Genomic DNA, 15,039 nt, shown 5'->3' on the forward strand with positions numbered 1-15,039 from the left:
CGTATATTAAAATATTTTACAGTTAAACTTTGGTTTCTCGAGCAGGGAACTGTGAAGTTTTTATTGCGAAATGGAAATTTTAATATAAATCCATTACACTGTCGTTTGGTGCTCACAAATATTTGTCCATATAAATACTTGGAATATCGCTTGTATACTAAGTGAGTATTACTGAAGACATACATTTAAGAGAAAATAAGTAATACGTTTAAGAGAGAATAAGTAAGGCCCTTCCTTCGGGTGTAACCGAACACTTCATACTCTTGAAACTTGCCAGGATCAAAGCTGGTGAAATTGCTTATGATACATTGCTTTTTCAATTTCATTAAGATAACTATTTGACAGATATTTGCGGTATAAAGTCTGCCGAAAGTTCGAAAATATTTCTATTAGATATATGGGGGCTAAGGGAATTATTGATCCGATTCAACCTATTTTTGACGTACAGACATACTATTATCAGAAAAGGATTATTTTCAAATTTCTAAAATATATCAGATGACCGATGTTTTCAATAAAAAGTTTGCAAAAAGAACTGGGGTCCACATATTCGGTATCAGATGGAATTCATACTATGTCATATAAAAACCAAGCTTGGTTTTTGTCTGATTTCGACTATTTCCGCACTGTAATGTAGAAATATCAGAATAATATTACCTACCTTGGTTGAAATCGGTCTAGGAGGTCCCGAGATATGGGTTTTCACCTAAATATGGGCGATATCGCACTTTTAGTAGTTTATCGCACTTTTAGTAGTTTTCAACAAAATCGTTATATGGGGAGTGGGTGGAGGTTATCATCCGATTTCACCTATTTTCACACTGTTGTAATAAGGGAGAAAATATTTTTCCTGTGCAAATTTGGATGATAAAGTTTTATTGTTGTGAAAGATATATACCTTAAATTTATTAGGAGACGGGGCCAAGTGCCCCTCCATAATGTGATTCGTTGTGCTAAATTTGAAAGTTTTTTTCTTAATTGACAGCTTTTGTATCTTAATTGACAGCTTAACTATGGCACTTTTTACGTTTTCGTTTTTACGTTTTTACGTTACGCCCATCTACGAACTTGTTCTTACTTTTTTTGTCAACGAACTTGTATACCAAGTTTCATTAAGATATCTTAATTTTTACTCAAGTTACAGCTTGCACCGACAGACGGACAGACAGTCACCCGGATTTCAACTCATCTCGTCATCCTGATCATTTGTATATGTATAACCCTATATCTAACTCGATTATTTTTAGCTGGAACAAACAACCGTTAGGTGAACAAAATTGACAATAAGTCTTATTAAGCATCAAATATTAGAGTACGAAAACTAAGTTAAAAATTCATCTTTTCTAAACCAAAATAATCTTACGGTATACAAAATGGTATCCCATGAGAAGTAGGAGCGGGCAGTACCATGACCATTGTAAAATTATTGATCATATCCTCATTAGCCAACTGCTTTATTCCTACAATAATTGATTTTGACGTTTATGATGTAATGCTTAATGCTATTTGGTACTTCCGCCATCTATTGCCATTGGGCGTGGTTATGATCTGATTTTCCTTATTCCGCTCATATGCAATACCAAAGTCATTTTCACTGTCGTTATCACCTGCATATATTCGTTATTCATCGTTGTACCGACAACGTAAAATCAATCCGTCTAGTCAAACTGATCCCTTTGATATCTAATAATTTAAGGCATTACCGACAAACGGTAGTAAAACAAAACTTCTTTACTCTGGTGATACATCTGTTTTTTGCTACCAGGCATTATCTGCAACATTTTGCGAGAGTATAAGAATGAAGCAAATCGCTTTGTACGATTGAGTTTTATATAGCTATAGAAGCCACTCGGTGAACTTGGCCGCCTTTGGCAAAGGTGTCACCCATAAAAATCGCATGCTATTAAACTTGCTTCCTACAATTCAAGTGCATTGTCCTCCACTCACACAATACTTATTAAGTAAACTGCTTGCATTTTTTCCACAATGCAGCCACTCAAGAGCGTGAGCAACCAAGTGTAACACACAAAAACTACACTTTCCAAAGGCCAGGTGATAGCAATGAATATGGAATATTGTTAGCGGTAAACATTCGATGGCGCTCATTTAATCGGAACGCAAGCAAACGGAATAAACTAAAAATGCTAACCAGCAGTGTGTCAGTGCATAATAAAAGTAAGATGTCTCAGTGCTTTACAAATTTGGCAAATTCTCAAAAATAATTGAAATCAACGTACGGTTGTGAAATTAAAAAAATAAATATATTATATTTTTTCTTGAACAACTGCAATAAAAACAAATACAAATTGAGAAATGAAATTCTCCTTAGCATTTCTGCTAACCTTTTGCTTTGTATACAAAGGTAGTGTACTTTAAAATTATATTTGTGCAATAGGTAAAATATATATATATAAAATATATTTGTGTAATTTTTACATTTGCAGAGGCGCCTGCTATTATTTTCAATCAAATGGATATAAAAAGTGTCTTAAAAAGCGGAGCTTTGGATTTAAATGTGTTACGATGTTTTCTACACAATAAGAATATATGTCCAAGCCCTTATATAATGTACCGTTTGTATGCTCCGTAAGTGTTGTTCTTAAGAAATTATTTTGATAACTTCTATCGGTATAAAATAACGAGAAATATTAGTATATGTATATATTATACATTTACAGATTTTCACTATTTCATAAGTGAAACGAATATTCAAATGTCAGTTAAATACAGTGAACATATTTGTTATGTGCTGCATTTAAGATAAACAATAAAAAAGTTAACTTCGGCTGCACCGAAATTATAATAGTGTATAAAAGATCTTTACCTTGATTTTAATCGGTAAGTTTGTATGACAGCTATGTATATGCTGTAACAGTCCGAACTTTGTAAAGGTAATTTGTCAAATAAAAAAATTTCCCATAGAGGAACTTGATTTGGATCGGTTTATGCGGCAATTTGTTTGAAGATTGTAGCGCTGCATTAAACAACAATCCTTGCCGAATTTCGTTAAGATATTTTGTTAAATAACAATATACAAGCACTTGATTTCGATCGATCAGTTTATATGACACATTATGTTTATAGTGGTCTGATATCGTTGCCTAGAAATAAGCAGCTTCTTGGGGAGAAAATAAACTTTTAGGTCGATATCCCAAAAACTGAGGGACTAGTCCGAGTATATCCAGACGGACATGTATAAATCGACTAGCTCGTAACGGTGTTGATTTATTCTACATACATATGTATGTATATACTTTATGGGGTACATATACATACATATTCAAATATGAGAAAAATTATATGCAAATCTCGGGAAACTACAATTCCAAATTGATAGTAAAAGTTCTTAAGTTTCAATATCTCTAACGTGAACGTGAAAATTCAACAGAAAATGTTGAAGAACACTCACCTGAGTTATGCAGTCGTTATTTTGAAAGTAGTTTAGGCAAGGAAGTTAAGATGAACGAATTTTAGAAGAATAGCAAAATCTTCGATGATGTATGTATTCGGAACATAGAAGAGAAATAGCTCAGTCAAACGTCGAACAAGTGTGTATGAAATAATTACAATATCTTGGGAACCCAAATACAAGTAGTATATTCCACACTTCAATTTATTGATATAGAATGTCAGCCATTGTTTATTTCAACCGAGTCGCATTATTATACCGAATAATAAAATAACACTGACTATTTGATGTTCTAACTTAAAACAAAGTTAATTATTTATAAGTATAATATTAAGATACAAAGTGCGTTCCAAAGTAAACAGGACTTTAAAAAAAAAGACAGAACAAATGGTTTTATCGGCAAAATCAATAAATTTGATTCAAAATAGTCTCTTTCTGCTTTAATACAGCTTTTTGCATGGTCCTAAAGCATTTCGAACGAGTGTTTTAGCTCGTTGCCCGGTATAGCCGCCAGTATGCCGGTGCAAGCCTTTTAAATGGCCTTCACGTCTGCATAACGCTTTCCTTTCATCGGTAAATGCATTTTTCCGAAAAGGTACAAGTCGCACGGTGCCATATCAGGTGGATACGGGGAGTGGTTGATTGTTAAAATGTGATTTTTGGTCAAATAATCGGCCACAAGCGTCGATCGATGAGACGACGCATCATCGTGCAACAAACGCCAACTTCCATCTTCGCGAAATTCGGGCCGAATACGGCGTACCAAACGCTTCAAAACTCCAAGGTAGAATACCGCATTAACGTTTTGGCGGGTGGAATAAATTCTTTGTGTACAATACCCTTGGAATCATAAAAACAAATCAGCATTGTCTTCACTTTTGACTTCTCCAGGCGCGATTTTTTGGGGCTCTTCCGGCGCCTTCCATTCAGCACTCTGGCGTTTCGTTTCATATTGAAAACACCACGTTTCGTCACCAGCCACAATCTTGTAAAAGAAATTCGGGTTTTTTTTGCCTCTTTAATGATGCCCTTCGAATGTTGAATTCTGAGCAGATTTTGGTCGTCAGTCAATTTGTGCGGAACAAACCGTGCACACACCTTTTGTAAGCCCAAAGGTTCTGTCAAAATGTGATAGATCGATGTTTTGGAGATGTTCAATTCAATTTTCATGAATTTCAATGATGATTTCGGCTGATTTTTTATGAATTCACACACAGTTTCGATGGAATTTTCGGTAATCACGGATTTTGGTTGGCCCTAATGTTCATCGTCATTTATGTCCTCACGACCACTTTGAAAACGTTGAAACCACTCGTGCACTCTGCTACGGGATAGGCAATCATCGCCATAAACTTGCTTCATCAATTGAAACGTTTCGGTAAAAGTTTTATCAATTTTAAAACAAAATTTAATGTTGGCTCTTTGTTCGAAGCTCATTTTCGCACCGATGACAAAAACATACTAACACTTAAAACGCAATAACTTCACTTCCAATAAATGAAATGTCATAAAATGTTTACTGGAAGTCGATAAGGGATAGCAGATTCTAACGCATTAGTTGACACTAGAGTTTACTTTGTTATTTTTATACTGTTTACTTTGGAACGCACCTTGTAGTGTTAGTATGCCACGAGAAGAACATAATTGCATTGACTATATATGGCGAAACGCGCAGAAATGCTGTATTAAAAGCGACATTGTCTTCAAAAAGGATTGTTACTTTGTCTGTCCGATTTGAATTAGGCCATAGAATGACCGGTTGAACAACTGTTGACAACGTTAGCATATTTGAATCAAACGATAGACACACTTATATAGAATGTGCTTCGTAAATAGACTATAACCGGTGTTGAGCTTAAACTGGCTGGTTCGAGGAGGACGCAAAGAACTGTTTCGCCAGTCGAAGAAAATTGGCGGGTCAGTTACTATGCACTACCTAATCCAAGTATGGTTGCTACTATTTTCAATTGGTCTGTTGTCATTGATTTGCGTTGGCTGTGCCGGTTACAGGATTTCAAGTGCATAAAAATATTTCAACATATGATCAACACATTAATACTCTTATGTAAGTTTATAAGTAGACAGCAAATGCTTCATTGTCTTACATGTTTATAGTTTTATATTGCATATTGTATATCTGATCGTAAATAATAACAGGAAATTAGCGCTCGTTTTGGGGAAAAGTTGCTATAGAGTCAGAATCTAATTAAAATTTTAGTTGTTTTCAGGCGGTTGAGAAGTTATAGAACACATCGCAGGGGTCCCTTCAATTCCGATCCCAGTAAAATTCTCCATTCCCCGTTAAATTTATCAATTTAAAGGATTTTTCAGGAACGCCGCCGTTCAATCGTTCTGATTACAAGAATACTCTTTGCTGCAGATTTGCTCTGCATTGTAAAAAATCGCTAAGACAATCCATGAGTTTTTCAAAATGTTACCATTGTATTGTAATATTTATAAAATAGTAATTAAAGCATTTCTTTAGTTCTTTGTAATATTATATTAATATCTAATACTAGTACCTAATATTTATTTTTAATTAGTTATGAACACTATACTTAAAAAACTTTCGATTCACAAAGCAAAGTTATATGCTATTTAAATCTTTTATTTACCTTGCAAAACCATAAGCCATTAATGACTTCTTCAATTACCGTTTTGTATAAATATAAAAGTGAAAGGGGATTTTGCTTTGAACTTTTTAGGTGCGTTACAAATGAGTGAAAGAATTGCTGGTTATTAAATTTGTTTCACTTTTAGTCCACTACATTCGTACTTCCGACGTGCATTCAAATAGAGATACATTTGGTATTATTAGGCAAGTGCTTATTCGATTCAAAAGTAAAACAGAAATCTCTGAAATTGTTCAATACCGCTCTCTTACAAATATGTAATATATACCTAGTGTATAACATGAAAAAACGTTAACTACGGCTGCACCGAAGCTATAATATTCCTTCAAAAAAAGATACATTTCTTAGGGTAAAAAAGATCTTTATCTTGATTTTAATTGATCAGTTTGTATGGCAGCTATATATCCGATATGAACCGTGCCAAATTTCGTGAAGCTATCTTGTCAAATAAAAAGTTTTCCATGTAAGGACTGGATTTGGATCGATCAGTGCTATATGCTATAGTCATCCGATCTAAATACTTTCTTCATTTTCGTTCGTTCGATCATTTCTAATGTTAACTGGCAAATGACACGCGTGATGTTTTTCTCCCACAGGAAAAAGTCTAATTGTGTGATATTACACAATCTTGGCGCCCAATCGACCGGCCCAAAACGTGAAATTATCGCCTCACCGAGTGTTCTCTCAATAAATCCATCGACTGATGCGATGTGTGGGAAGTGGTGCTGTCTTGTTAAAACCAAATGTCGTCGATCACGATCTTAAACTTCAGGCATCAAATAGGCGGTTATCATGGTGCGATAACGGTTGCCATTGACGGTTACGTTTTCACCGGCATAATTTTTGAAGAAATATTGACCGATGATTCCACCGTCCCATAAACCACTCCAAACCGTTGTTTTTTCTGGATGAAATGACAGCTATTGAATATCTTCAGGTTGCTCTTCGTCCCAAATGCGGCAATTTTGCTTCTTTAAATACCCATTGAGCCGGAAATGGACCTCATCGCTGAACAAAACTTGGCTCGAAAACGAGCGGCTTCAGTTCTTACACAAACTGTATGTTTAACGCTTTCAATTTAAGATCTCGACGTTAAATGCGCCAAGTGTTTCCATACCTCTGTCCCAGTTGCTGCTTACGGCGCCGAATCGACTCTCCACGGTCTTCGTGTACACTCTCGAATATTATCTAATAATGGATGATGGGTTTATAGATGTGTGATCGTGCTGAGTAGGCCGATTATGTTGACCATAAGTTGAGCGAAGTGCGCGAAACACATTCTTTACAGATCGTAAAGTTTCGTAATAAAGATGAACGATTTGTAAACGTAGGTCAGGCGTAAGTCTTTCCGTGATGAAATGCCAAACAATACAGAACAAAACACGCGTGATCTGTCAAAAAATAGCTTTTGAAAAAAGTACCTCTCTTTGGTTCACCTATTATTTTATAGGTCTCCGATGTTTTCTTCTGGGTGTTACAAACATCGTAGCAAATATACTCTGTTCAGGGTATGAAAATATAATACAACATTCCGGCTATAAAACAGCTATGCTCAACGTAACCGTTATAATTTTGAGTATGTATTGGGAATGCTGCGTTGATACTTCGGCAGACAGTACGTCATAAAAGTAATTTTTGAATTTTTTGGAGGGACAAGTTTTTTGATTTCTAAACAATTTCCGAACGCGAAAATATCAGTGAATGAAAATTTAATATTTATTTTGAAATAATCTGATCTTCTAATGTTCGATACCATATTGGAGGTATGATTTGTGTCTTGCTTTAAGAGGCACTCCTAGTGTGACAGCCTTGAAAAACGCAATTATCAGGAATTCAAAATAAAATCAATTGTTTTGAAATTTGAAGATTTTGTATTTAGGAATACAAAATAAAATTTTTAGCGAAAACCCCGCTAATTTAAATCACTTGATCGGTTAAAAATATATTGCATACAAAATCCGTGTGCATTTTCCCGTTTCATTGAACCTGATTAATTGGTTTTCCCGCACAATTGGTTAAAGATATGCGTTATCGAAAAAGGTTTACCATTAATTTACCCAGTGTTTATTGGTGAAGATATTTTGGATGAAGCTTATGTTGAGGAGCAAAAGAAAGAAGATGATCCTCCAAGGCCTCCCTCAGTTCTCGAAGTTTTTAAATACATACAAGAAAACTAACTTCTAACATATTATTCGGAAAACAAGTTTTTTTGTGATGGATTTATGGAATATGGAATTAAATAACATTTAAAAAATGTAAGCAACGATCTGACGAACGATTAAACCAAAAATTGTGCAATTTTTGAAGTGCAATTACCCGGGGAATGCTGTGTATTAAAATCAAGGTAAATAACTCAAATGAAATATATGTATTATGAACTCAACCAAAAGGGATATATTTAATAGGAAAACATCAGCCAGAGAATCGGAAATCATTGTATTAGGGATAGGCGGTGTTGATCAATTTCAGTCATATTCTTCATAAAGTCTGCTAGACTAACGAAAATTATTACATGTAGTGTATGGAAGCTGGGGCACATTTTTCACATTTATTCGCAACACATTTACACATTATTCCGCATTAAACTACAGTTTATGCAATATCATACGTTCACTTAATTTTATTTAAGATATCTTACATACTGACCACTATATACGGTTTAAAGCAAACCGGAAGCTGGAAATTTGTCATTTGTCTCCGTGTAATTACCAAAGCACATTTGAAATATGTATCTCTATCGGCCGTCTTCAATATAACTAAATTTGTTTCCAGCAAACACTATTATGTTAAGGTCTATTAATAGAAAAATAACTCTTGTGTTCGAATACAACACAAATATACTCATGATATCATGATATGTTTATTTGATAACTTTAGAGTTATCCTGATGTTATCCTCCTTAACAAGCTCTGTTTAATGAAATATATTTCTCATGCTATATGACATAAAAAGGGGTATCATAAAATGTATTAGCAATTCAGGGCCAAATTAAATCATGTTGGACACAAAATTCGTTTTTTTTCTTTACATAATATAATTAATTTCACTAATAAATTGAAGTTGCTAATTACTGAATTATTATACTTTTTTAAATGTCATTGACAGTTATTATTGAACTTTGTCAAGTTTCTATAGAAAGTGCTTTTATTTCATCTAGCGTAGTCTCTAGATTTAGGTTTCAATTCTAATTGCTTCATTACTTTTATTAATAGCAAGTACTGCATCGCCTAATCGTTCACCTGACTTAAATTTACACGAATAATTATGGTATACTTATTTTAATTTCCTTCTCATACATTTATTTATATGATATATTATATTTTTCAATGTACAACCTATAGTTTTATATTATATATAAATATATATTCAGTATACAGTGGAGTATTTTATCACTTAACCGTAGGAACCGTATAAACTATATACACACATTTATGTGTGTATTTCTATTACGTTTTACATTTCACTTTCGCAGTTTTGAATTACATATCCATTCATAGTAAAAGGAATGGTGGATACGTCACAAAAAATTATGTACATGGCACTGTAATGCTTCAGTTAGTGACTGACGCAAAACCGTACAACATAACAGCTGATACCACCTATATATATTATATTATGAGAGCGCAATGTAAATAAACACTCACAACCGCTTCTACCGTCCGTAACGTGGGATATTCGCTGATTGTTCTCTTACAACGCAGGGTTTCCAATCTCGATATTTTGTAATAATTAAAAATAAGGCTTGAATATATTTGCAATATTCTTAACTCAAAATCACAGTCGAACACAATAATTTATAAATAGGCAAACTATTTTTATACTCTTGCAACATAATAGAATTAATTCAGAGTATACTAATTTTGTTCACCTAACGGTTGTTTGTATCACCTAAAACTGATCGAGATAGATATAGGGTCATTTATACATATATAAATGATGAAGATGACGACGTGAGTTGAACTCCGGGTGACTAGCTGTCCGTCCGTCCGTCCGTCTGTCCGTGCAAGCTGTAACCTGAGTAAGAATTAAGATATCTTGATGGAATGTACCAAACACATGTTCCTTGGCGAAAAGGTAAGGACGAGTTCGTAGATGAGCGTAATCGAGCCACTGCCTCGCCCAGAAAACGCCATTAATAGAAAACCAATAAAATGCCATAATGGGCGCTGTGGTATGAAAATATTTAAACAGTGCGCGTGGCCACGCTATCTAGTAAACTTATTGTATATACATATCTTCCAAACCAATAAAGCTATATCACCCAAATTGGCACAGTTCATTTTTTTCATCCATTATTACGACAGTGTAAAATAAGTGAAATCGTGTGAAATAGGTAAAAATGCGATAAATCAATTACTAATTGCGTCAAAGACATTATATTTTACAGGATGTAACAAGAGGGCTTTATAGGAGCCGATGTCAAAATTGGCCGATGGGCGTGACAACGTATATAGTAAAATTCGGAGAGAATCCTTTTTTAAATCGGGTCAATACTTCCTTAGCCTTAAGATTTTTGAACTTCCGTGTGACTTAATACCGCATAAATCGGCCAATATGTGAGTTAACTCAATGGAAATTAGAAAGCATGCTTTACTAAGGATAGCGCATCCCTGTGCCTAAAATCAATAAAAATTGGGTTAAAACTTTACCAACTCCTATATAACTAACATCAGAATTTTCGAACATCCGGCTCACTTTACTTCATATAGATTGGTAATGTAAGGTACCTTATAAAACTCAAGGAAAGATAAAATCAGGTCAATATTATCCCTATCTCCAATGGTTTATTCCTTAACTAGACTAACCAACAATTTTCAAAAAATTGCCAAATTTCATTTAATAAAGCTAGATAATGATATAGTCTGGTAATACCAAATGTGAAGTTTAATTTTGGATAACATCCCAGCAAGTCACGGCTAAGGAAACCCCAAACATTGGAATTAACGTGGAAACTAACAAATACACACCGTGCAGCTCATAAGCCCAATGCGTAAGAAAGAGATGAACCATCACACGTATACAAGAGTTTCGGTTAGAATTGTCAATTAGGCCTTAAGAAACTTGTAGAAACTTTAACATAAATCTCTGATAGCGCTGTTGGGTAATTAGCCGGTAATTAAACCGTCATATTTTCATTATTGGTTTGGTTGCGTGCATGTGGTTTCAAATTCGCAAGTACAGAAAATTTTTAAAACAAAATACAAATGATTAAATTTTACCATTTTTTACTTTTTAATTGGGTGTTGAATGCGTTAGAAGGAATGTTGCGGAAATTTTTACAATTCGATAAGAATTTCTAATGTTCTGAAATACCGGCTGCACATAACCTCAGTTAATTATACATGCAGCCGCAAATCAGAATTTTCGACGCCACGGTTTTCCATTATTTTTAAAAGAATTAAGAACTGTGGAAAAATGAAAATTGTAAAGAAACCTTCATTTTACTTAGTACTCCTGATTTTGGAGAGTAAAATTATGAAATTGAAACATATTATGTGAATTTCACAATATATACATATATATTATATATACATATATGGTACATACTCATACATACACCCATTAGCGTAGTCTGACTACAGTCCATATAAACGAATATCATGTTAATTAATTTTAATTTTACAGAGTCTAAGAGAACTTTTATCCAGGCTTGATTGCTAATATTAGAGAGTAGAACAGCATTAAGGACCAAAAGAAGTTAACCAATTTCTTTTTTTTATGGATAAACAAGTGGATCATTGAGTAATAAAGTACTTCTTGTGTTTTCCGTTAACGTTCATGTTTTTTTTTGTATCAATTTGCCAAAATCTTTTAATTTAAACCAGTGAAAATTTAGTAGATTTCAAGGGGTAAAACTATCGATATTATTGATCGAATTTTTTAAATTATCGAATTATCTACCGTCTACCGATAGTCATGCTGCTCTACCATACATATACTTAATACATAACGCAAGTTGCAAGAGTATGAAATGTTCATTTACCTCGACCTTCGCCCTTCTATTAGTTTATGTTTAGTTTATATTTTCTTTTGTGACAGATGCGAAAGAAGATTTTGGAGCTTCTCGCATTAACCTTTTTTTTTTTAATGATTATACTGATTTTGTTAAATGCGATTACAAATAGTATGACTGACAATGGTGATCCTTGCGGAATTGCGGAAATATTAAACAAAATTAAATACTTTTGCACCAATTTGCCACTTCTCAGGCCGTCACAAAATAACGTGCAAACCGACTCTGTCGAAAGCTTTTTCGAAATCCAAACTGAGGGTAGATACGTGATTTCTTTTCGATAAGGCAGTTTTGGCGGAGACAGTAAAGCATCTATAGTGCCTTGCCCTTCCTTAAATGCCACTTGGTTTGGGCTGAGATGCTTTTTTAATGAACCACGAAATTAGTTTTTATAGAATTTTATCTAATACTTTGCTTATGCAGCAGAGGAGTGATATAGGTCTATAACCGTGTACATTTGTAGAGACATTATTGGATTTAGGATTCCAGTTTTGAGGGTAGCTACCTTAACATAAAATATTGTTGTACAATTTAATAATTATATATTTAAGACTTGAAGCGGAGAGTATTGCCTGACGTTTATGATATTGTGAAATCGAATTCAGCGACGGTTATGTGTGATTCCTTAACATAAATTAATAAAACGTGTTAGGTTGTTTTATTGTAATTATTAGTTTATTTCACTATTATGTATTACAACAAAATTAAATTTAGCGGTGCATGCACCTGAATACCTGGCAAGCCTAAAACTTAAATGCCTACATCTCACGTGGAGTGACCCCTTTTTGCTTTTTTGACATTACTGTTCGCAACCTGAGACACTGTTTGCTCTGCAGACACTTATGCCCGTTACTGTTGGCAACCTGATCCGCTGTTCGTGCTACGGACACGTATGTCACTGAAAGAGGATACGTCCACGGAATCCTGAAGAACATTGCCTAATATTGCAATACTAACGTTGCGTTTCCGGCGTTTGTTGATTATGTAACATAGTCTAATATTGCACGAAGAAATAAGGTCTGTTTCAAGACGTAAGTTATGAGCCATTTAGACAATTGTTTCTCAACAAATCCCTTTAACTATATGATGTGTCGCAGGTTATTAGGTTAATATTATGTAGGTATGGAAGTGGTAAGAATATTAGTTAAGTTCTAAAATTATGCGGACGGATTACGTCACCGCAAAATTCCAACACCAAAACAAACAATGATGACTAATCAAACTACAAGTTTGTTGGACAACATAAAGCCAATGTCCCAATTACACCAATAATTCCGTTTTCGTCAGAATGATTACAAATGCATTTTTGGCAACGTAAGCACAATATGTAGCGACCCGTATTTCCTAATGTCGCTGACAGAACCTTAACATATGTATATTGCATTCTCAACTTTCAAATTCCTTTACGCAATTACCAAACCACATATTTAGCTAAATAAGCATTATTGTAGAATATAAGCGAATAATTATAAAAACAAAACGGGGAGAATGTAAAATAAAGTGTAACCGTTAACATTGAACGAATTGTTGATTTTTATTTTTGGTTCCAACACACATCCAATATACAAACTTGCCGACTATATTAATTATATAGCCAGTCCAAAACCAATATACAAGAATGTTGACCATCTAGATGAATTCATTGCTACAATAAATAACAAATGTAAATACGAGTTTCAATGCAATGTAATATAGTGCTGATAATATTAATATATTTACGAATAAAAAAAGGTTAATACACTGCAATGTAGCTTAAATCAACTAATACAATGTATATGTAATTTGAGGCCATTTCCTGCCAATTGAAATTATTATAAATAAATTGAACCAAAAAAAGTATTTTCTGTACCAATTCTTGGAAAAGATCAACATTGTAAAATTCAATAATACCAAATCAATTAAAAAGCATTCTTTGTATATTTATTTAAAGTTTAGTAAACTATGAACTTTCGTTTAAGAAATATTGTTCAATAAAATCAGTCTGATTCCCAGCAATACTTCGCGGTTAATCAAATACAAGGTGCGTTTCAAAGTAAACAGGACTTTTAAAAAAAAGACAGAACAAATGGTTTTTTCGGCAAAATCAATTAATTTTATTCAAAATCCTTCTCTCCTCCTTCTGCTTTAATACAGCTTTTTGCACGGTCCAAAAGCATGTCGAACGAGTGCTTTAGCTCGTTGCACGGTATGGCCGCCGTATTCCGGTGCAAGCCTTTTGCACACGATTGTATATGAAGATTAACACAATACGCGACGGCGGCGAACTTCGCCCACCATGACGATTTTTGAGATAGAGCTATTTCTAATTTTATTACCGACCGCGGCGGCAAAAACAGCATCACCATATCAAAGAAAGATTATTTTCAGTAAAAATATTAAGGATTTTCAAAAAAAATGTAAGGAAATGTCTGCGTTGGCAATATTAGGATTGCTTATGTTTGGTTTCGCCATTTATTGCGATATTTTTGAGCGCTGAATATACACTAGCTGCTACGAAAATCGTCCGTATTGTGTTTTACACGGCGGCAACACTCGGCGAGAATCAATCCGACGGCGTCGCCGAGTACCACGAATATTCGTCGTCGGCCGTATTGTGTTTAAGCTAGCTCGAAATCAAACACTCTTTACAACAGAACAAACACTCAGTAACAGGACAACGACCTATCGTCATGGTGGGCGAAATTCGTTAATCATCGTGTGTTTGAATCACCGACGGCATCGCCGAGTACGACGAATATTCGCCGTCGCCCGTATTGTGTTAATGCTATTAAGTTGGCATTACTGTTCAAGATGGCGACCAATTTAACAGCTGTCAAGTGATTTATTCTCAGTTTGCTTTGGCAATTCATCATGAATAGACTCACGCCCGAACAGCGCTTGCAAATAGTGCAATTTTATTTTGAAAATAATGGTTCTGTGCGGAATTCGTATCGCGCACTACGTTCATTCATCGTTGACGATTTTTTTTAGCGATGAAGCGCACT

At 34.3% G+C, this 15,039-nt stretch overlaps 1 protein-coding gene across 3 annotated transcripts in view; it reads left to right on the forward strand.

Annotated features, from left to right (window-relative positions):
- The first annotated feature begins 1,838 nt into the window (after positions 1-1,838).
- LOC106624338 (lipase member H-B) overlaps positions 1,839-15,039 on the forward strand; it is a 67,768-nt gene continuing 54,567 nt past the window's right edge. Inside the window, exons 1-2 of one of the 3 annotated variants that reach the window (XM_070106360.1) lie at positions 1,839-2,362; positions 2,445-2,586. In XM_070106360.1, coding sequence (XP_069962461.1) covers positions 2,314-2,362; positions 2,445-2,586 — 191 coding nt within the window. In that variant the 5' untranslated portion in view covers positions 1,839-2,313. The remainder of the gene's footprint in view (positions 2,363-2,444; positions 2,587-15,039) is intronic. The other 2 variants (XM_070106359.1, XM_070106358.1) reach the window with 2 other exon arrangements.

This window comes from Bactrocera oleae, chromosome 3 (assembly GCF_042242935.1).
Source record: "Bactrocera oleae isolate idBacOlea1 chromosome 3, idBacOlea1, whole genome shotgun sequence".
In the NCBI taxonomy this organism is placed as follows: Eukaryota; Metazoa; Arthropoda; class Insecta; order Diptera; family Tephritidae; genus Bactrocera; species Bactrocera oleae.